Raw genomic sequence first — 21,918 nt, 5'->3', positions numbered from 1 at the left:
TTCGGCGTCCGGTTGTACTGAGCCTCACTTCTGGTTTCAAAAACCAAGATGGCGACGGACAAAATGCTGAAATTCCACTTCAAAACTTTATAATAAAACCGTGCCTCACAAATCAATGATTAAAGTCATGATGACTACGTCCACAATAGATGCTATTGAGTTGCATAATGGGAAGTCTAGGATCCAGTACTTTTTGGAGTTTAAACCATCGGGACTAAAAGTCAGGATCTGCTGCTTTCATTTTTAAACATTCTTTTAAAATCTGTCTCTCACAAGATCCTCAACCTTATGTGAGGGCAATAATACATCTCTGAAATAGTTCTACACCTTCAAACAGTCCTTTGTGTTCAGTTAATATTCTCTACAAATACAAAACTGTATAAATAATGATTACGCCAAATACATAAAGGAAATAGTTCACATTTCTTATCTGAGGGCCCCGTGGCTCTAAGCAGCTGGTCAGGTCACTTGTGCCTTCAAGCATTTCCTGCAGTAGGAGCAGCCAAGCCTTACGTGTCTGTTGAGACACTAAACTGGTCTGACTGCATGGAATATTGTTCTCACACGGAACCTTTGTTTCATTTCAGTCATTGATCATCATTATCAAAGTGTGCCGATTCATTTCAGGGTTTTCAGGGCTCATTCCAGCAGCACGCTATAGATTAGTCCAGTATTTGTTATACGCAATTGTAAACAATGTATTCGTAAAAAGAGAGATTGGAGATAATTTTATTTCACAGATTCCATTTTTAAAAGTTCTGACATTCTCAGTGTTTTCCAAATCAGCTTGCCCAGTTTCTACATTGTGATTTCAAACACAGCCTTATTTAACGTTACACACAACGTGGGGACTTTGGTTTGGTTGTGGCTTTTTGGAAAACAGTAATATCCCATTCATTGACCAGAGGACATGCTAAATTTACATTTTTATAAATTAAGCACAGATTTAAGTGTTCAAATCATTTAGACTCGGTGCTGAACTTTCATTGGGACACCCTGCAGGTATCTGGCATGTGGATTTTCACTGCTTCCTGCATGACATTGTTATTTCCATTGGACACATTCTTGGCATGCTTCAGTAGCAACATGAAGAAAGAAACAGAGTTGTATCCATTGTCTATCTTTGCATATCTGGGTCAGGTTCACAGAATAAACATGGCTGAGCAGAGGCTCCCATCCACTCCGAGGCATTTTGGGGGATGTAGTCTTCCCAGCATGTTTCACATGTTCATCCTGATTGATTAATGAAAAGAAATCCTCTGTTAAATCCTTCAGAATATAGAGAGGGATGAAAGTGTAAAGTTTGGTGTATGTGGGGCTACTGAAGTGGATCAGAGTCTGAGAAAAACCTCATTCAGAGAGAACGTCCTTTAAAGAGATGTTTAGTTAAATTACAGACATTTTGTAGACACTACAGGTGAATGCAAATCATTTGAGACACCATGTGATCAGCAATTGGCTTTCTATTCATAAATAAACATCCCAGGCATAGATAAAATCATTGCAGGGACAGATTAAGCCACTTGGGGTCCATGGAGGACACATTAGGCCTGACACATTAGTGCCCTGTTGAGGCACAACACATTCTCAAGTCCACAAAACACACATTTCAACAACACCACCATGCCCCAGGTTTGCTGGATGCCAGTTGTTTTGTGATGATTTCACTAAACACAGATCTGTTTTAGAATGTGCACCACGTGTGGGCATAATATCAGCAGCAACATTAAAGCTATTAAAGCATGGACTTTGAAACTCGGCCCCTTTATGAATCAGGACCTCAAGATTGGATAAGAATGTATGAGCCACCTTGAAGTCTTTAATTTAGTTTAATGGCACATTTGTAATCAATCAAAGTAGCTGCAAGGCAGACGGGGCCCTGGAGATCTTGTCATTTGTATTCTTTGTAAAGTGTTTTATGATGACCCAGATGACGGCCACAAGCGGAAACACGTCAGTCTAACAATTTTAGACTTTCCACATATTCATATTCCGCACGGAAATGGATTTCCAAACGTTGCACCCGCGCTTGTCAACATCTTTTATTTTGTAGGTTGGAACCGGAAGTAATTTTCCCATCTTGACATCAGTGCTGATGCAATATGACGTGGTCATGTTATACATTTCCATTGCATCATTGCAGCTAGCCGACACACATTGTACACACCTTGTTCAGATGTAAAACACCAGAACACTGCAGACCGCTTGTCAACCTCCTTTTATGTTGTAGGTTGGAACCGGAAGGTATTTTCCCCACGCGCTAGCCTCGTTGACATCGGTGCTGATGCGACGTAGTCACGTGATACATTTTCATATTCATTGCAGCTAACTGACACACGTTCACACACCTTGCTACGGTGTAAACAACCCGTCTTTTTGTATCGTTTAACTTTAAAATGTGTGTAATGTTTTGTATATAAACTCGATTCAGTCTCAAGAGGAACAATTGTAACATCAAGCTAATTACAAGCCGTCACCTTTATTAGCCAGTGAACGCCACAAACAGTGACATGCTAATGAGGCTATGCTAACGTGCGAGCAGCATCTGCGGAGTGCGAAGAGATGAACACGCCGCTCGGGAGGAGCGGGTTGATCGGGCTCGCGGTCGGAGCCACAGCCGGTTGTGGCTTGATCGCCTTCATGATTTACCGGGAGATCGGTAGGAGAAGATCCCGGAGACTGGTGCTGGAGGCCCGGTCAGCTCCACGGCTGTGTCACGGGGCGGAGGAAGAAGCGCTGCTGCGGGAGACGCTGGATGCTCAGGGTGGGTGGGTTTCTGTCAAAAGATAACTTACATGGCATGTAAGAAAATATTCAGTTATGATGATGAAACATCTATGGAAACCCATTTCCGCCACTGTGAGGAAAAAATAAAGATCCTGTAAGTCATCATGAATGAATGAATGGAATTTATTTATAGAGCGCTTTTCACAGACATAACATCACAAAGATACTATCTCATAATAATGACTTAGCATCTCATAATTATGACTTACTATCTCATAATATGAGATGTGATGTCCCAATAGAATGCATAATGCATGCAACAGTAACAGCAAGAGTTGCTGCTCCCTTAAGGGGTTTGAATTGCTCTTATGGTGGTGGAGGTTGTCCTGGGAGCTGTTTTTAAAGGGCAATTGCTTTTAAAAGGGTCACCCAAGGCAAACTGGTCCCAGGTTAGTGGCAATTCTATGAGGCAACAGATGAGCTTAAAGATTTGGTGAGAAGCAGCAGTGTTGAAAGGACAGTTGAGGTGGTTCAGGTGCATTGAACTGGACGGAAAGCAGGAGCAGCCTCAAGTTACACTGGATTATATTTCCTATCTGGTCAGAAGGGGCTCGTTAGCTTGCTGCCACCACAACCTGATAAGCAGAGGATGGGAGGGGGATGTTTGGAGGGGTGGGAGAAGGGTTAGGGATCGGAGGATTAAATTGCTCGTCCAAACCCTCACATCCAACATTTTTTGTCTCCTTCCCCAGAGGTGGAGGCCCAGCAGCAGGCCCTGGCAGCGGTGGAGGTGGCGGTGCAGGGCCTGTCCCCAGAGCAGCAGCTGGAGCTGAGGAACCAGCTGGACCAGGTGCTCACCTGTGTGTCCTCGCTGCGCTCAGAGGTGGCCGAGCTGAGGGGCGGCCTGCAGGACATCGCGGTGCAGATAATCCAGGATGTCAAGTGAGTCACAGTGGTGAGATGTACAGTATCCGTATGATACCAAACAGATCAGGTAAAAAACACACCACTGTCAGCGTTGTCGGAAGGAAAATATACACAAACTAGAAACAAAGTTATGAAGGAAAAAGCAAAAAATGTTATGATTTGAGAAGAGAGGTCTTGAAAACAAATAAGGTGTAAAATGGCAGAGAGAGCTGCTGCTGACTGATGACAGAAAGTAAAAGAACTTCCTCACTATGTTCAAACAAACCAGCATTTGAACACATGACCTTATGTTCCTCCTCCCCCACATTCAGAAAGGGAGTGGAGGACAGTCAGCGGGTACGTCGGCGGCGCCATCTTGTCCACAGGGAGCGCACTGACTCCACCGGCTCCAGCTCCATCTACTTCACTGCCAGCCAGGGCGTGACCAGCGCGTACGAGACCAGCGAAGGAGGGTACGTCGTGGGTTGGTGGTGTTAAAACGCAGCGCACTAACTCATTGTTTTGTGATTTGGCGTTGTGTTTATGAGAGGAGAGGAGGGGAGTAATGGGCTGTGAGTCAAGTAGGAATCGAACACTGCAGGACCAGGTCAGCTGATATCCAGGTTTGTTTTTTTAAAAGCTTCTTAACAAGCTTCGTTAGTTAATTGTTGTTAATCTGTAAAACCATTACTGACTGTTAACTAAATAGTGCCACGTGTGGATAATGCTAAGTGACTTTCAGGTTTAGACTCTGACACTGAGACACAAAGAGTTTCATCGAGACCACTTAGCTTCAACCAAGGAACAAGCTCTGGAACGTGATGTTGCTGTTGAATTTTGTAAATGTAATTTTTCAATGCTGTGTGAGCAACACACTCAATGTCATTCACACACGATGGCTCCTCCTGGCGGAGAGAAATAATAATCATTCAAATCAGCGAATAAATAACTCGTCCCAGGTACTCGACGGCCTACGCGGAGTCCGACTACACCGATCGCGACACGGACAAAGAGGAGGGCGAGCGGGAGCCCGAACAGGAGTCTGAGGAAGACGAGGACCAGAGCTGTGCCACCGTCCTCACGCTCCGCCAGGAAGACTCCCAGGAGGAGGAAGTGGAGGAGAGAGGGCTGCTGGAGGAGGATGAGGAGGAGGAAGAGGAAGAGGAGGAGGAGAGGCTGCAGCTGGTGACTGAAGTCCCCAGTGGGGAGCTAGCTCTCCTCCTGGCTCAGAGCGACATCCTCCACACCGGAGACGCCAGTTTAAAGGCAGAGGGCTTTAAACTGCTGCTGGACAACAGAGCAGAGGTAAGGGACACTGAAACTATCACGAATAATAATCCATATCACCATAGAATAAAGAGTACAGATCATTTTAGATGAAGTATGTATGAAATACAGCCCCTTGGAAGAATTTTCAGATCTTGTTGACCAACTAAAGAGCCCAAACATTTGCTGGTGACACTGACTGGTGCTTCTACTGATTCTGTGTCGGCAGTATGGAGACAGCAGGGAGTTTCTGTGGCGACTGGCTCGGGCTTACAGTGATATGTACGAGTCCACTGAGGACAAACAAGAGAAGAAGAGCTACGCACAGCAAGGTGATGGACACACAAACACACCCCCTGCAATGAAGAAGTTACAACTCAGACAGAACTCCACTGACTGTACTCTGCCTTAGTTTATCGTGGTATAACATATGACTGTTGTAGTTGTAGTCATTGAACTGTGAGCCGGTGTTACAGGTCAAGAGGAGGCAGAGTCGGCCCTGAAGAAGAACGGCCTTAACGCCGAGTGTCACAAATGGTGAGATGGCATTCTGGATTTCAACCACTTCCGTTATTGCTGCAAACGATTCGTATGTTGATGTCACGATTCTCATTGAAGTTTTTCTTTGGCTCCAGGTTTGCTGTGTTGACAGAATTGACCTCCAAGCATGGGAGCATGCACGGCAAACGAAAGAGCAGCAACATATTAAAGGTAACACAGGCGCACGTTAGGCTTTTAGCGAAAGGTTTTGTTTGACGGACGGATGCTCGCTGGCTTGCTGACATGCTTACTGACTGACATGCTTACTGACTGACATGCTTACTGACTGACATGCTTACTGACTGACATGCTTACTGACTGACATGCTTACTGACTGACATGCTTACTGACTGACATGCTTACTGACTGACATGCTTACTGACTGACATGCTTACTGACTGACATGCTTACATTGACAACGAGGCAGATTAAGATGTTTGTGTATTTACTGCAAGATTTGTTTGCGTTCAGCAGCTTGATGGAGTCTGGAACAAACGATGGCTTCAGGCGTTTGGTTTTGTGATTAATCTTCTTCAGCTTCATATTCAGAGAAGAGAGGACGTTGAGAGTATGCAATGGTTTTGTTGCTTGTACCTTTTTTATATGAGTTTTAAAAAAAAAACTCCATCCAGGAGCATCTGGACCGAGCAATCGCCCTCAGAGATGATGACCCCATGTGTTACTACTTGCTTGGCAGATGGTGCTACGAGGTGAGAGAAGGGGCTGGGCGTGTTCATACTCATTCCAAATGGCCACACTCGTACTTTATTCGGGCCACGTCTCTGGGAGTTTACAGGTGTTTGTGTCTGTGCAGGTAGCCACTCTGGACTGGTTGGAGAAGAAGGCGGCCGCTGCCCTCTACCAGAGCCCCCCCACCGCCACACTGCATGACGCGCTCGAGAACTTCCTCAAGGTACCAGAGTTCTGGAGCTGACGAGACATTTCTGCACTCTTCATTTTACATGTTAGACGTCTCCTCCATATGTAGCGTGAACCCTTTTACAACTAACGTCATAGTCAGGTCTCAGTGTTTAGCTTCGTTAATATGCGTGGAAGCCACGAGCACACAAAGGAGTTTATACTCAATCCTCAGATATGTAAATGGTGCTTTTAGCAGTGAACTATTTGTGACAGTCACGTCTGAAGAGATCTGATTTTGCATGCAGCTAACCCCTAGTATAAAAAATAATTCAAGAGGTACAAGCCGAGCTTCGTCACCACTGGCGGAGCATTCTGGCACGAGGCACAGGCGGTACGTTACGTTCTGGCGTGCGCACCTCGAGCCGGGCTTCACTACGCCGAGTATAAACTAAACACGAATCAGCTCAGAGTCACACATCCAAAATGTCCTCTCATAAAATGGAGCTTATAAGTTTCAGTTGGTTGCAACCTCGCCGCTAGATGGCGCCAAATATCTACACACTGATAACTCAATAACCGTGGCAGCCTCTTACCCACAATGCTTTGAGAAAAATGAGGAGCAGCAAACGTGGTTTTGTTTTCTTTGGGCTTTTCATTTTGTGATTGTAGAAGCGAATGTTTCATATCTACAATATTTGTCTTCCAGGCAGAGGAACTCAGTCCAGCTTTCTCCAAGACAGTGAGACTTCACATCGCTCAGGTAAACGATCCCTCCGTCCTTTTCACAGACCGTCCAATAGAGTGTGTGATGATTGAGTACACGGTGTAGTAACGACCACCTGGAATCAGCGCGACTTCACCTTTCAGGAATAGAGTGCTGCAGGGAAGACGTATTTTTGGAGGCCAACCTCGGCAGTTAGCATCAACATGTGTGACGGTTTTCAAACATTTTCCACAAACGTTCTCCACCAGTTGTACATTTCTTTACAGTATGAATGCTCAGAATGTCGCATTAACACTGTTCTTAACACTGAGCCATTCACGTACACATCTTAGGCATACAAGCAAACAAAAGGATTTAAAATTTGTTTCATGCCAGCTGGTTTTTATTCATGTTGTTTGACTTTTAGTGTCACCAGAAGCTGGGAAACATCTCGGAGGCAACAAACTGGACTGAGCTGGCTCTGAAGACGCCCACAAACTCTGATGATGTAAGAGCATCCAGTTTAACGCATGACAAATCACCAGAAATGTATTTCTGTTCATCGCTTTCAGTATTTAGAGTTGTGTAGATTACTGTGTGCATGTTTCATTGTTGCCTTTTCTGTATTTCTAAGGATGAAACGTCTGAACTGGAGGCTCAGCTGAGAGTCTTAACTGACAGAAAAATCTGAAGAAAAAAGAAAAGAAGAATTCTGAGATCCAGCCGATGGCACCGATTGGCTAGTCAGGCCGCCAATCTGTGGTCATCCAATCAGATCTCTTCTCCCTTCATCGGTGGATACTTTTGTCACACAGTCACTGTGAAATATGGAGTTTATTTATTTTCTTTAACAATTGAGCAAATATCGCTAAACGTTCTATATCTTGATGTTTCTTTGTTTTCTATTTGTTTGCCTTTTTAACTGATGTTTTTTTTTGAAGGATCCGTTTCCCAAATGACATAATCCTATCTGATCACTTCTCTCTAGTGTCCGTGCAGATGGTTTTATTTCAGACCGATATCTCAAAACTCTGCATGGCTCGATACCCCGACAGGGAGGATCTTTTATTCTGGTTCTGTTTGATTTTTGGAAGTTATCTGGACACCGTGACGTTTAAGCAGGGATGTTGTGGGAGCTTTACGTGAATGAGGGAAGCACTATTAAAAATGAACCTATTTAACTTAATTTATTTGTATTGTTCTGATGGGTCCATCAAATCCTGTGTTTCTGTGAAGATAAATGACTTGATTAATGTAGATGTAGTAACACTAGTATTTTGATCCAAATATATACTTTTGTTTTCAGTTAAGCTCCAACTTAAACAAATCATTGAGGTTAAAGCTACTGTACTGAACCACATTCGTTGGTTTGGTTGTGACTGACAATATTTTCGTACTTTACTTTGTGTCTTTGCTTCCATTGAGGTTTTACATTCGTGTTGTAGTTAAAGTTAAGCTGCAGGTTATTACTTTGATCTAACATCACTTTGTGTTTGAGGTTGATTTTGCTGATTAATTTGATCCTGAAAAAAATATGCACTTATGTGACACATGGATAACATTCAATAAAATAGTTTGTTGGATTCATGTCTCGTAAACTTGTGTAACAAATGAGAAGTCAGTTTAATGGTAAAACAAATTTAATTTAGCCACGACGCTTATATACACAGGTTGTGGTGAAGACGAACACAAAGGGACAAACTAGTAGTGAAAGAAGTGACACGACAAAGTAAAAAACAAACCAGTATTCTCAGAAAACACGTAAAAACGACAACATTCAACAAACACGAAGCTTCAAAAAAGATCTCCAACTATTTAAAATAGTTTCCTCCAAAATAATTTTTTTGACCACTGAAGACAAAACTCAAGAGATGCATCGCACCCAACAAAGAAATAAAAGACCATATTTCTAATTATGACGAGATACCGATCTTGTGATGATGAAGTAGTATCTCATAGAATAACAGATCTTGTGATACTATGTCACAGTTGCAGGAAAACTTTTCTTTTCCCTTTGTTGAGTGACATGTGCAGCAGTGTGAAAGAAAAGGAAACGTTCCATCTCGCAGTTGCAGCTCCAGGTCCTGCAGCCTGGACCATCTTATCCTCTCTGCCTCAAATCATACACCCTCCGTCTCTGAGTCACCCATCAGTCCGAGGCTCTGTGTGAAGGTCACACACACACAACACTTTAGTCCGGGATTGAGTCAGCCGGTGTGACGGTAACATTTACCACCCTGTTCCCGCCGCCAGCTCAGTCCTTGGCGTCGCCCACTCCGTCAGCGTTGATGGCAAACATGGCTTCAGACTCCGGCAGGCAGGGCGAGTCGTAGATTTTACAGATCCTCGTCTCTCCTCTGCCTTTCCTCAGGTACAGACTGCAAAAAGCTGACTTTTAATCGTAGCGTCACAACTCGTACGAACACTCGTTCTTTAAGTCGAGATGAAAAATGCCGTTTTAACTATTTTAGATCACATCCCATACTGTGCAGCTATTAAACAATATGCCGAATAAATTACAAATAATCTACTTTGTACTTTTATATTAAAATATTTGTCTTCCTGTAAGACATAATATGACGTGTACTATTATGTATGTCAGCTACTAACTACCATTCATATCATGCAGGAGGTGACCTCTGGTTCTGCCGAGTGAAGCCGACGCGAAGTGTCTTAAAGCTGCATTCTCTCTAGTGTCCACCAGGGGGCGACTCCTATGGTTGTATAGAAGTCTATGAGAAAATGACTCTACTTCTCTCTTGATTTATTACCTCAGTAAACATTGTAAACATGAGTTTATGGTCTCAATCTCTAGTTTCAAGACCAGAACACCAAAATGTTCTTGCATGAGGTCCATAGAAGTCCTGGTGTCATGAAGCTGCAGCCGTGACCTCTTCTCGTACCCACTCATCTCTATTTGAAGTGTCCAAACACTCAGTGCATCACTCACCGTGTGGTGGAGGCGTGAGCCATAATGTTTCCCCCGATCGGTTTCTTGGGATCTGCGGAAAACATGGCCGCCCCGTCCACCTGCGCCACCACCTGGTTGGAAATCACCACTGCAACGCCGAACTGTCGTGACAAAGGGTTGAGGCAGACAAAAATACTTGTGATACAGAAGAAAAATAAATCCCTTTTTGGGCATTGATTACAACACCACCATGTGACCGGTCGGAGTCGCATTTCTTGGGAAGCATTTGCACAATATTTTCAGTTATTGGGCAAAGTTTAAACGTCTCTAGCTCGTTCCAGGACACAGGCATTTTACAACAAGTGTCAAACTGACACAAAGTGAGGAATTCACCACACTTTTGAGTTGTCGCTCGGGTCCTAAAACTGCAGGAGGGAGAAACATCACACAACCAGCGCGTCTCAGCCTCTCAGGTGCGGCCCAGCTGCCTACCTGGTCCGCCAGCCGGAGCAGCATGCGGAGGAAGCGTCCCAGGTGTCCCTGTCGGGCAGCCAGCTCACCTCTACCCGAGTAGTCCGTTCTGTACAGAGCTGTGGCGCTGTCCACTATCAGCAGGGCATACCTGACGCACATGGAGGGAGAGAGTGTGTGTTAGCTGCAGACATACACACTACTATCCTGCCTACTCACACTGAAACGTCATTACAAATAACTGCTGTCATTGGACATATTCAAGAAGCTGATACAGGAATACATGGGAAAAATATAGCAGCTAATGCTACAGTAGGTGTTCAGTGGTAAAATGTACTCAACAAATCTACACACGGTTATTATTTAGAGACGAGTTCAGGCTCAAATAAGCATCTGAAGAAGGATAAGTGAATACTCTGTCAGTAGAGACTTTTGGTGCTGACTGACCTGGACTCGGCCATCATGGCGGAGGCTTGGTACAGCAGCTGGGTCTGATGGTCTGTGTTGAAGGCTCGGGCGTAGGCCACATTGTCCAGAACGTCACTGCCTACGAGTCCGTACCTGAAAACACGGACAGTTCCTCCTATTTTACATTTCTAAATGCACAACAGGCAGGACGGCAACATATGAGAGATGGACAACACGGATGCAGAAAGGACGTCCCAAAAATATACATGCCGACTCACCTCTCAGCTACGGCGAGGAGTCTCTCTGGTCTGAAGGTTCCCTCTGTGTCGATGTACATGGCTTTACCTTCTCCACCCCCCTGATCAATGGGCAGCTGTGGACAGAAAGGACAAAGTCATTTTTAATCTGCAGCACTCACTGTTAACCATAACCAGAACAGGTGTGTCGCATTGTTCTGTATCCTGTGTTTCATCAGTACGTGGCTCATATTTGACTTTGTTCTACACTGAGGCCGTCTCTACCTGACAGGTGACAGCGAGTGTGTGGCACAGCTGGGTCTTCCCCGTCCGAAACTCCCCGAACATCTCTGTGATGGAGCCGGTCTCTATCCCACCTGCAGGAGAAACAAATAAACGTTATTGTTTCTACAATCTGTAATTATTGAGTTCACATCTCGTTCACAGGGTTTTACGGACCCTGCAGGAGTTTGTCGAGCTCCTTGGAGCCTGTAGAGATCTGGATGATCTCGGCTCTCCTCTGGTGGAACTCTGTAGCTGTGGTGAAACCCATCGGCACAAGTTTGGCAGCTTCAGCCTGGGAGGGAAGGAGAAATAAAATACAGTGCATTAGAACGAAAATATCTGCTGATAACAGTGAATATCAACACTTGAAATATGTTTAATTTAGAAACACCGTAACAGAGGGGGGTCACTACACCAGGGCAGTCCAGTCCAGTCAGCACTCAGCACTCATGCATTCTTCTGGGACACTGAAAGAGGACCATTGTTTCTTACTAGAATCTTGTCAGCCTTGGCCTCACTGATGCCTTTGATGTTGAGCAGCTCCTTCTTGGGTGCGTAGGCCACCGCCTCGATGGTGTGGAAACCTGCGTCGCCCAGCTTCTTGATGTCGCTGGCACAGACCCCACATTGCTGCATGCGGCGACATTAGAACAAGAGACAGCTCAACATGAATCCACCAGGAGAGAGAAGACAGCAAAACGTTGTTGGGTCCTGCTAGTGGCCCTGACCAAGGAAAGTGGGTTAAAAAACGTTTCTCCCCAAAATCAAAGCCCCACTCAGGCAGAACATGGGCGATTACAGTTGTACAAAGTGAGATATACACACCTCCAGTCTGCTCAGAGGCTGTGGGCCGAAGCTTTCTTCCTCCTCCACCTCTGTCTCCACCCTGGCCTCGCTCCTCATAGCCATGGTCTGAGTGTGACGAAACCTGGTCAACAGAGAGGAGACAGGAGGGCGGTGTGACAGATAATCATGGTGGTGTCTTAACTATACCGAGCAAGCGTCTGGTTGTCATAATTCCGTGACATGTGCTGGTAATTTAACGTACCCGGTGAAAACAATACACAACCGGTATGGCTTTAACCCTGTTACTGCTTTACCGTTAGCATTAGCGTTGTTTTCGCATCAGTTCGCTTCTTTTCAGCAGCGTTAAACCGCCCAAATCAGCAGATAAACCGACAAGTTAACTACGTCACGTGTATCTTAACTGTAGTTTCTAATAATATAATGTACAAGTTTTCATTTGATAAAGACGCAGGACTCGCTTAACCTACCTGCTGTCTGTCTTCTAGCTAGTTTCTCTCAAACTCGACTGTTTGATAAGCAAAAAGCTCCCGCGCGACACACAAACAAAACGTGATGACGTTGTTCGTGAAGACGTCGAGAATCCAACCAATCAAAACGCTGCTTCTTCTTCTTCTTCGAGATTTATTGGCGGTTGGCATACAATTAATTAGGGCATTACCGCCGCCAGCTGGTATGGAGTGTCGATCAGGATGTCCAGAACATAACATAACATAACATAACATAACATAACATAACATAACATAACATAACATAACATAACATAACATAACATAAAATAAAATAAAATAAAATGAAATGAAATGAACTTATTTTATTATTAAGAAGAAGAAGAAGAAGAATAAGAAGAAGAAGAAGAAGAAGAAGAATGAATGAATTAATGTGATTTTCCGCTCACAACCACCAGGGGCGCTGTGACATTTTATGTCCTCACTCTCCTCCTCTTCTTCTTCTTTAATCTCGTCTCCATCGTTGACTTTGAAAACATGGCTACGCTTTAAGGTAGACAGCATAGACCAAAGGACCAAGAAGGTCTGCCATGTTCATTTACCGAGCTTCGTTTTCATAACATTTCTCTAAAGAGCCGCGGTTCATAGGTTCTGACCGGACATGGCGGATAAGGAGGTCGGTCAAGGGAAGGAGAGTCCCGGGGAGAAAGGTTTCCGGACCCCCGGACTGAGAGGCGCACAGACCACGACCCTGTTCAGAGCTTTCAATCCGGAACTCTTCATGAAACCGGTGAGACTCAAAAAGACAAACTGTCATTAAGCCAAATAATAACAATACTAACTTTATTTATATAGCACGTTCAGAAACAGTGTTTCTAAAGTGCTTTGACAGACAAAGAAGCAAAAGCAAGACAATAACAGAAAGCTCTGTGAAACAGTTGATACGATCAAAATATAATTTTATATATATATATATATATATATATATATATATATATATATATATATATATATATATATATATATATATATATATATATTTAATAAAATCAGCAAATAAAAATAAAACAGAAAAGCGACGACATCACATAAAAGCCAGTCTGTAAAAATGTGTTTTAACAAGTTCCAAATAACTGTTGGAACTTGTCTGTAATGTGTGACGTGTTTTGACGTGTACAGTTTTGGAGATAACTGAAAGTTAAAAAACTTAAGTACAGGTTTAGTCCATGTTTGAGAGTTTCAGACGTAAACAGTGGCATTCTCTTTAGACATCTTTAAATGATACTTGGCTACTTGGCACCTGTTTATTGTTTAGAAAGTGTTTTTTTAAATTTTTAAGATTTTTCCTCACTCAGAACGAGACAGTTCACCTGCTGCTGGATAAAATGTCCTCCAAAGAGCTTCTCTGCAACGTAAAGCTGTGTTGTTTTGCAGAACAAACCCGTGATGGCGTTCGGACTGGTGAGCATCACCTTGTGTGTGGGCTACCTGGGCTACATGCACGCAACGAAAGAAAACGACCAGCAGCTGTACGAGGCAGTCGACAGCGAAGGAGACAGATACATGAGGAGGAAGACTTCCAAATGGGACTGATGGCACGACACGTTCTATGAGAACCTGTTCTTATTTAATGCTGTATGTGTGTGTGTGTGTGTTGTAAGGACAGAGTAAATTAAAACTGGATTGAAAAAAGGAACCCTGTCAAACTTTTCTCTAAATGCTTCCATTAAACTTCTCCAATCTCCTAAAAATTACTGAATTTTGAGCAAACTCAAAGCAGACCTGATGTGTAGAAAGACATTTGAAGATGTTTAGTTGATCTGTTGGATAAATATAGTTTCTGAATTCATGAATATGATTATTTATGATGTATTTATTGGAGTAGATTTGGCCCTAAAACACTGACTTATATTAATCTCACCATTCCTTATATTTAAGAGACAGACGGACGGATGTGAAGGATAGCTAAACTAAAGTTCACGTTTCGTAAATAATGCCATTATCCACCTCAATCATTACCTCACTTAAAGGAAATGGACATTGAGAACTGGTGCTTAAATCACCAGCTGCACCACACACAGACATTTTATATTTTATTAAACAACATAAAAAACTCCAAGTACAGCTGAACCACAAAATGAAACGCGTTCCTCGTGAAGCCCTGCGGTCCGCTCGGAGGATCAGTCGGTGTCGCTCCGTTATTTGGCTCTCTCGTCCTGTAGAGACAAACAAAAGGCCGACAGTCTTTCATATCAAAGCTTTCAGGTGAACGTTGTCTTTTTGTTGGTTGAGATTTGCATGAAAATGACTCAAACTACAGTTAGCTTTCAGGAGGTGGAAGATGGTAACAATAGCTTAAAGTTACTACTTGGAACTTTCATTTTGTGTCTATTTTGGCGGTCCCTGTGGACTAAAGTGGGAGTGTTTCAGATCACCAGAGTCCCTTTAGAAAACCTCATTTTACTGATTTTGTCTGATTTCTCCAGAATCCAAACCGATGACGAGCATAAAGAATAACTTTATAGAAATACTTAATCTTCTCGCTGAATGTCTTATGAACGTCTGCAGATCATTTAGAGGCATCGGTGTTCAATTTAAACAGTTTCAGAACCAGTTAAAAGTTCCTCGCGGTAACTTTAAGTGTCACATTGAAAATGACAAATTCATTGACATAAATGATGATTGAAGGGGAGTTCAGTTTTAATAACACAACGACCAGATATGCACAGAAACCTTTGAAACCGTGCACATTCAGTCCGTTTCAACATGTGATGAATGTGTTTGAGATGGTACCTTGATGGCGTTGGCCAACTCCTGCAGAGTTTGTTCATATCGGGCCTCCATACCCTTCAGGTTCCCTGGTTTAACGATCTGCTTTTGAATCCCGGGGGTTCCTGCTTCCACCACCATCTGAAGGAAGTTCTTCTCCTGAGTGGGACGAGAAACAAATATTGTTTTATACCATCTTTACATCCTGTTTATGCTGTTCATACTCTATCATCCATATTTAATCACGCTTGTCTGTAGAAGAGCTCCACCTGTACGCCCAGCAGAAAGGTGAAGGCCAGGCCGGGTTTCCCTGCTCTTGCTGTTCTTCCAATCCTGAAAAATAAAAAGGACAAAGTCTCAGTCAGAACACAATATGATGGAGCTACAACACGCAGCATGGATATTGGACGGCTCACCTGTGAATGTAGGTCCGGATGTACTGCGGCGCGTCGTAATTCACAACACATTTGACCCCGTTGATGTCGATGCCTCTGGCAGCTGCGTCTGTGCTGATCAACCTGCAGGTTTGATTCATTGCTCATTAAAGCGCCCACTGCAGGAACTCACAACTGGCTCAGTCAATAAATGAATAAATATACATACATTCCCTTCATTAGGTCTATGATCATGATGACTACTCTATGGATACACTGCTTGACTCTTTCTCTACGTCACATGTGTCAAATTCAAGGCCCGCGGGCCGGATACGGCCCGCCACGTCATTTTATGTGGCCCACGAATCAACAAGGGCTATGGAATTTTATTTTTGGAAAAATAAAAAGTATCCCCATTATCGAAATTATGAGATAGCATGTTGTCTGTGTACCGACATTAAAACTATCACAACAGGTGGACAGGAGAGGCAACAGCCCGAAAAGAGGTTTTCCAACGATTGAAAAAGATCGACAAATAATCCCAAAATGTCCACGAAGAGAAAAATTGATGCAGAGGGAAGAAAATGTAATGAAAGATGGGAAAGCGAATACATGTTTGTGCTTCAAGGAGAACAACGGGTCTGTCTTCTGTGTTATGAGGCGTGTCGGTGATGAAGGATACAATTCACGTCGGCATTTTGACACCAAACACGGAGCTAAATTTAGCCTCCAAGAAAAACATCAAATTGTCCAAGAATTAAAAGGCAGACTGCAATCACAGCAGAATATATTGACACAGCTACAGCCCAGTGCATGCTGAAGGTATGTGAGCAGAGCTCCGACCAGATACAGACTTTTACAAATGTCAGTTTGTGAAGAAACACCATCGCAGACCGAGTTGATGAACTAGCAGCAATCTAACAACACAGCAGCTAAGAGACGAGCAGGTACTTGTGTTTCTAATGAACTGTTGATGAAAGCACAGACAACACGGATACATCATCTATCATGTTCATCAGACCTGACTCTCAGTGAGCAGCTCTTGGATGTAGCTGCATGTACAGGACGACGACAGGGAGGAACATGAGTGATGCAGAGAGGTGACACAAACAGCTATGAACAAAGTTAATGGAACAACTTGTGTTTGATATTTGTCTTTGTTATTTTCTTTAATAGTTTGATCTTTGATAGAGTCATGTGGATTTCTTAACCCTCAATTAAAATGATTTATGTTATAATAACAGAAATGTGTTTAAATATCATTTTTCATTTATATAACTGCATGTACAATATGTTTACACTTGAATAAACAATAATCAAATGCAGAGAGAGTTATTTAACAATATGTTAGGATAAGTTAGTTATACAGTCTTACAGTTACAACCGGCCCTTTGAGGGCGACCGTGATGCTGATGTGGCCCAGAGTGGACATGAGTTTGACACCCCTGCACTAGATAGTTGTGAATTTGCTGCCTTGTCTGTAAATAGCAAATTTTTCTGACTGTTGTTTTGGACAATAGATGTTGTTTTATCTTTCTAAAGTATGTACAGTATATAGATGGACTTGAAAATGAAATGCCTGATGAAGTTTGCTGTACTGGAACACAGACACTCATAAAAGACGTATCGTAAATGTTGACAGCTGATTTTTCATTACTTTGGTTTGTCGCTTATTCTCCAACACAACTGTGTGCATTCAAGACTCACAGTTGGATCTTTCCTTGTTCAAACACCTTCAGCGTCTTCTTCCTCTCAGCGGGAGAGAGCCGGGAGGAGAACTCAGCGGCCTGAACTCCACCGAAGAGATGCACCAGCAGATAAAGTCTGAGGAGGAAGAAAAATAAACTAGTAAGGCCACGCTGCACAGGTACAATATATATATTTATATATATATATAGAGAAACAGTGTTGCCGTCTCCGACCTGTGTGCGGTCTCTCTGGAGTTGGTGAAACAGAGGACGGGGCTGAGCTTCATGCGCAGGATGAAGTGGAGGATGAGGAGGGGCTTCTTGCTTAACGTACAGGGAACGTAATACTCCTAAACACATACAACAAAAAAGTGCAGCAATTAATGAAGTGAGCTGAAGTTCAATCATGTTTGTCCGACGGTACAGCGCCTCCGTCCTGAAGGCAAACGGTCATCTCTTACCGTCAGACCTTGGGGGAAGTCAAAGCCGCCCTGGGTCTGGGTGAGGGCTCCCGGTGTGGTGGAGCTGGAGTGACTGTGGATGGAGCTGAGGAGTCGGGGCTGGTGGAGGCCCAGCTGCTGAAGCTTCTCCGGGTTCTGTGTCAGTGTGGCAGAAAACAGCAGCTTCTGCAGCGGCATCTGAGGCGGAGACAGACTGAGAGGGGACACGGATGATGAATGATGTTTTTATTTATCTATATTGAAGTTACTGTGAAGAACTTTTAACTGGTTATCAAACAGTCTCAAATTGATACTGATGCATCGGTCCAATGTACCGAGCCAGGCTAGCTGTAAACCCCTGCTTCCAGTCTTTATGCTAAGCTAGGCTAACCGCGTCCCGACTCCAGCTCGACACAGACATCAATTTCACATCAATCTTCTTATCTCACACTTGGAAAGACGATATATATTTCATGTCATTTTTGAACTTTTCCTCTAATAAAATGTTGAACTTTTAAACATCAGGTATATACTGTAGTGTTCTGAATAAAACAAAACTCTTACTTCTTTATCCACTGAAAAGAGACTTCAGGTGTGAAACACAGACTCACCTGGCTGCTGTGACGTACGCTGGCTCAGTCCGCCTGAAGATGGGCCCGACGTCTGCACCGCCGCCTGACCTGTACACCGCCTTCACCACCTGACTGAGCCAAGACTGGTGCATGCTGTCAATCATCCTGTCAGCCTCGTCAATGATCTGGGAGGGATGAGAGAGCGAAAGCACACCAATAGTAGATGGTGGACAATGTCACGTACTTCTGCTGTTGGTTTTAGTTGCGCAGGTTTTAAGAACTCACAAGAAACCTAAGGTGTTCCAGACTGAAGCCTGAGTTCTTGTTGATGTGATCGACCAGTCGACCCGGAGTGGCAACAACGATGTCGGCTAAACTGCGTCTCATGCCCCCTCTGGAAGAAAAAGAAACGATGGTGAGTATTGTACAAATACCACTTCTTGATCTGATATTTATGTATTACTATGTGTTCAATCATTCTCCCAATGCAAAGTGTTGGTGCCCCCTGGTGGTGGTAAAGAGAAAGACAACCATCTGCCGTCATGGAAAAAATACTTCTTAATTTAAATACAACTTTCAACCGGAAGCAACTCACCTGAGTTCAGAGAGTGAAGCCTGCTCTGCAGCAAAAGACTTCTGACCAGCCAGCACCACCACTTTCAGAGAGCTCCCCTCAGCGTATGATGTGAACACTTTGCAAACCTGGACGGGAAGAACGTGTTCAAGCTACAGAGCTAAACATTACTGGATTATGTTGTATCCAGACTTTTGTTTTGAAAGGTTCTGACCTGCTGGGCGAGCTCTTTGGTCGGCAACACGGCCAACGCCCGGACTTCACACACCACCCGCTCCGTCAGCACCTGATGGTGGAGAACGTCTTTATTTAATCTGGAGAGTCTCTCTCTCACTCACTCACACACACACACACACACACACACACACACACACACACACACACACACACACACACACACACACACACACACACACACACACACACACACACACACACACACACACACACACAGCATGAATCCATTGCTTAAATGTTTTTTGAGGGACGCTCACCTGTACGACAGGTATGACAAATGCGAGAGTCTTGCCACTGCCCGTCGGTGCAGACACACATATATCTCTGGGCTTGTAGCCGCCTCGTCCAATCAGCAGCCCCTGCTGTGCGCTCTCCAAGATGGCCGGGATTACCTCTGCTTGCACTGTGAAAAGGTGAAGAGGGGACAATATTCTTCAGAACTTTGTTCCTCAGGTGTATACACACAGACTGCGTAATAGAAGTGGATGTAGTCACCAATACACCAGACTTTTCAAATCACAACATCCCTTCACAGTGAACTTTTCAGCTCCAGAGATGGATATCTGATTTATTATCACAAACTCATAAAGCAGATAACACTGATGGAACGCATCAGGCATATTTGAACTAACATCAACATTAAATGAAAATGTACAGGCCGGTTGTGGATCACTTAGAAACTTCCTGTTGAATGTAAGGAAATACAGCAGAGTGTCATCACCTGGAAAAAGGTGCTGGATTCCATTATTTTGCAGTTTTTTCACGAGCAGAGCAGAAAGTCCCGGGAGGTCAGCGATGGGGACCAGGTTGCTTTTAATGTCTCTCTGAATCACATCAGGCTGAGCGAGCCACTGAGGCAGAACTCTGTGTACCTGAGAAAAGAAGAACACACACACTAAAACTCCGGAGGTTTAATGCTAATGCTATCGGAGAACCTTTAAGCACCACCAAATGAAGGACTGTACCTTTTGTACAGGTTTGTTCTCGAATCCTCCCAGAACCGTGAATCCAGTTGGAGCAGAAGTCTTCTCCGTGGTTTCTTTTAGTGTCACGTTTTCTGTCTCCGTCTCCTCTTCTCCTCCTCCTGAGTCCTCCTGTCCGTCTCTTCCTGTCACAGGAGTTTCTGGCAGATCTTTAACTGAAATGCCTAAAATCCCAAAGACAGACAAACTGAATCATCTGAGGGCATATTTTTGTTGTGCATGTCGTACGTGTATTACAGAAGCAACATCACAATTTGCAACCGGCCGCAACAGAACTTCTGCAGTGCAGGGCTCAGCAACAAGGATTACACGCTGGCCCGGGGCAAGTGAAATACCACGCTGGGCTTATAAATGTAGTATCTAAAATAATTAAACATTACACATTATGTGAATGATGTGATATGAATAGATTACCCAGTGTGAGTTCATACACACCTGACTGAACCTTTTTCTTCTTCTTCTTCTGTTTCTCGTTCTTCTTTGCCTCTTCGACAGGCTCATCCTGATTATCAGAGTCCGCATCTTCTGATTTCCTCTTTTTGTGCAGTTGAGGCTCTTGACCGCTGTTCTTGTCAGCTTTTCTTTTCTTTTTCACATCTTGTTGTTCCGCCCGTTCTTTAGGCGGGTGTTCTGTCCTACTCTGTTTCTGCTTCTCTTTTGCCTTCTGCTGCAGTTTAGCCAGTAACGCATGAGATCGGGACTCCTTTGAGACGCTCTCACTTTCCTCCTCTCCAAGGTACCTGCGAGCGACACGACAGAATGTAACATGTTACAGATTGTTCAGTCCACTTCTTCAGCATAAGCAACAACACGGCAGACCGTAGAATTATACGATTCTACCTACACTTTTGTCAAAAACGTGTTAAAGGAAATGTTATTAAAAATTAAAATGTTGCTGATCTGCGTGCCCAAATATAATAAAGCATAACTCATTTCAGTAATTAATAGACTTACTTTGGGTATTTTAAGAAAATAATAGATAATTGTCTGTTATTTACATGATTTTTGTTATACCTTAGCAGATACAAGCTAATAGTACCAAGCAGACAATAAGTTCTCAGTATTAGACAGTTCTACCATGTATGACATATATGTATATTCTATGTGACAGGTTTCTGATATTTGTACCTGTTAAAGACAACTTTATTGCTTATTACATTTGCTATATGATGTGAAAACTATCTCTACTTATTATCTCAGGAGCTACGCACATCTATATCACTCTAAAATCATGTAGCTAAGTGACAAAAGGACAAACTATGGAAGCGAGTGCAGAAAATAACAGTAACTTTACCTGTTTACAAGAAAAAGAGACATTTCAAAAGCAAGATAATACACTCCAAGAAGGTTTTTGTATACTTGTCAGCTATTCCGCATTTAGAAATGATTAAGCCTGAATATCAACTAACGTCGCCGAGATTCGTTAACAGCTCTGATTCTTTAAAGTACTGTAAACGTTTAACTTCTACTGAACTACTACAACCACCACCGCTGTCTCATGTGTTTTCCACACTTCACTAGACGCGGTTTGATGACGCCCAACAATACAGCTAACGCGTCACTAGTCGGTCGATACCATGTCACTTGGTTTTTCGGTAAAGAAAATTGAATTAAAAAAATAATTTTAGATTTCAGATCTACTCACTCATACATCGCCTAATATTTGATTAAAATACATTTAAAAAAAAATGTAGCTATAACGTAACTTATTTTT

At 43.4% G+C, this 21,918-nt stretch overlaps 4 protein-coding genes across 7 annotated transcripts; 2 read left to right on the top strand and 2 right to left on the bottom strand.

Moving 5' to 3' along the window:
* The first annotated feature begins 1,985 nt into the window (after positions 1–1,985).
* On the top strand, positions 1,986–8,569 carry rmdn3 (regulator of microtubule dynamics 3). 2 transcript variants are annotated; one of them, XM_079290658.1, is made up of 12 exons: positions 1,986–2,764; positions 3,480–3,669; positions 3,966–4,106; positions 4,593–4,938; positions 5,129–5,231; positions 5,376–5,436; positions 5,535–5,610; positions 6,072–6,149; positions 6,254–6,352; positions 7,007–7,060; positions 7,431–7,511; positions 7,638–8,569. In XM_079290658.1, the coding sequence occupies exons 1-12, from the start codon at positions 2,563–2,565 to the stop codon at positions 7,692–7,694; spliced, it is 1,488 nt and encodes a 495-aa protein (XP_079146784.1). In that variant the 5' UTR covers positions 1,986–2,562; the 3' UTR covers positions 7,695–8,569. The 2 variants fall into 2 exon arrangements, with proteins under 2 accessions (XP_079146784.1, XP_079146785.1); XM_079290659.1 differs by having other exon boundaries at positions 2,636–2,768.
* An 88-nt stretch (positions 8,570–8,657) lies between these two features.
* On the bottom strand, positions 8,658–12,654 carry rad51 (RAD51 recombinase). 3 transcript variants are annotated; one of them, XM_079290251.1, is made up of 11 exons: positions 12,589–12,654; positions 12,140–12,242; positions 11,807–11,944; positions 11,489–11,606; positions 11,315–11,406; positions 11,072–11,166; positions 10,833–10,946; positions 10,407–10,536; positions 9,954–10,075; positions 9,617–9,717; positions 9,246–9,381 (listed from the first exon to the last, which is right to left on the bottom strand). In XM_079290251.1, exons 2-11 carry the CDS (start codon positions 12,221–12,223, stop codon positions 9,371–9,373), a joined length of 1,005 nt encoding a protein of 334 aa, XP_079146377.1. In that variant the 5' UTR covers positions 12,224–12,242; positions 12,589–12,654; the 3' UTR covers positions 9,246–9,370. The 3 variants fall into 3 exon arrangements, with proteins under 3 accessions (XP_079146376.1, XP_079146378.1, XP_079146377.1); XM_079290250.1 differs by lacking the exon at positions 9,617–9,717 and having other exon boundaries at positions 8,658–9,381; XM_079290252.1 differs by lacking the exons at positions 9,246–9,381; positions 9,617–9,717 and adding an exon at positions 8,658–9,165.
* Positions 12,655–13,085: 431 nt separating this feature from the next.
* Positions 13,086–14,364, top strand: smim8 (small integral membrane protein 8). The gene is made up of 2 exons (XM_079291052.1): positions 13,086–13,357; positions 14,002–14,364. Exons 1-2 carry the CDS (start codon positions 13,229–13,231, stop codon positions 14,158–14,160), a joined length of 288 nt encoding a protein of 95 aa, XP_079147178.1. The 5' UTR covers positions 13,086–13,228; the 3' UTR covers positions 14,161–14,364.
* A 283-nt stretch (positions 14,365–14,647) lies between these two features.
* ddx51 (DEAD (Asp-Glu-Ala-Asp) box polypeptide 51) lies at positions 14,648–21,707 on the bottom strand. The gene is made up of 16 exons (XM_079290590.1): positions 21,499–21,707; positions 20,640–20,944; positions 20,187–20,368; positions 19,943–20,093; positions 19,479–19,624; positions 19,199–19,270; positions 19,006–19,112; positions 18,696–18,804; positions 18,450–18,595; positions 17,860–18,052; positions 17,633–17,748; positions 17,418–17,534; positions 15,753–15,854; positions 15,606–15,669; positions 15,361–15,495; positions 14,648–14,783 (listed from the first exon to the last, which is right to left on the bottom strand). The coding sequence occupies exons 1-16, from the start codon at positions 21,519–21,521 to the stop codon at positions 14,766–14,768; spliced, it is 1,986 nt and encodes a 661-aa protein (XP_079146716.1). The 5' UTR covers positions 21,522–21,707; the 3' UTR covers positions 14,648–14,765.
* Between the last annotated feature and the right edge of the window lie 211 nt (positions 21,708–21,918).

Source organism: Melanostigma gelatinosum (assembly GCF_949748355.1).
Source record: "Melanostigma gelatinosum genome assembly, chromosome: 19".
Classification (NCBI taxonomy): Eukaryota; Metazoa; Chordata; class Actinopteri; order Perciformes; family Zoarcidae; genus Melanostigma; species Melanostigma gelatinosum.
This window is presented reverse-complemented; position numbering and strand designations above follow the sequence as displayed.

Bases quoted from the DNA above. Each gene is read 5' to 3' on its own strand.
- ddx51 (XM_079290590.1), bottom strand. From the start codon at position 21,521: ATGTCTCTTTTTCTTGTAAACAG. The intron at 19,625-19,942 runs GTGATGACACTC...ACCTTTTCACAG, and splicing joins AATCCAGCACCTTTTTCCAG to TGCAAGCAGAGGTAATCCCG. The intron at 19,271-19,478 runs GTGAGCGTCCCT...CTCCACCATCAG, and splicing joins TTGTCATACCTGTCGTACAG to GTGCTGACGGAGCGGGTGGT.
- rad51 (XM_079290250.1), bottom strand. From the start codon at position 12,223: ATGGCTATGAGGAGCGAGGCCAGGGTGGAGACAGAGGTGGAGGAGGAA. The intron at 10,076-10,406 runs GTAGGCAGCTGG...TTGTCACGACAG, and splicing joins TGCTCCGGCTGGCGGACCAG to TTCGGCGTTGCAGTGGTGAT. The intron at 9,382-9,953 runs GTGAGTGATGCA...AGCTTTTTGCAG, and splicing joins GCTCACGCCTCCACCACACG to TCTGTACCTGAGGAAAGGCA.
- smim8 (XM_079291052.1), top strand. From the start codon at position 13,229: ATGGCGGATAAGGAGGTCGGTCAAGGGAAGGAGAGTCCCGGGGAGAAA. The intron at 13,358-14,001 runs GTGAGACTCAAA...GTTGTTTTGCAG, and splicing joins CGGAACTCTTCATGAAACCG to AACAAACCCGTGATGGCGTT.
- rmdn3 (XM_079290658.1), top strand. From the start codon at position 2,563: ATGAACACGCCGCTCGGGAGGAGCGGGTTGATCGGGCTCGCGGTCGGA. The intron at 3,670-3,965 runs GTGAGTCACAGT...CCCCACATTCAG, and splicing joins CAGATAATCCAGGATGTCAA to AAAGGGAGTGGAGGACAGTC. The intron at 6,353-7,006 runs GTACCAGAGTTC...TTTGTCTTCCAG, and splicing joins CGCTCGAGAACTTCCTCAAG to GCAGAGGAACTCAGTCCAGC.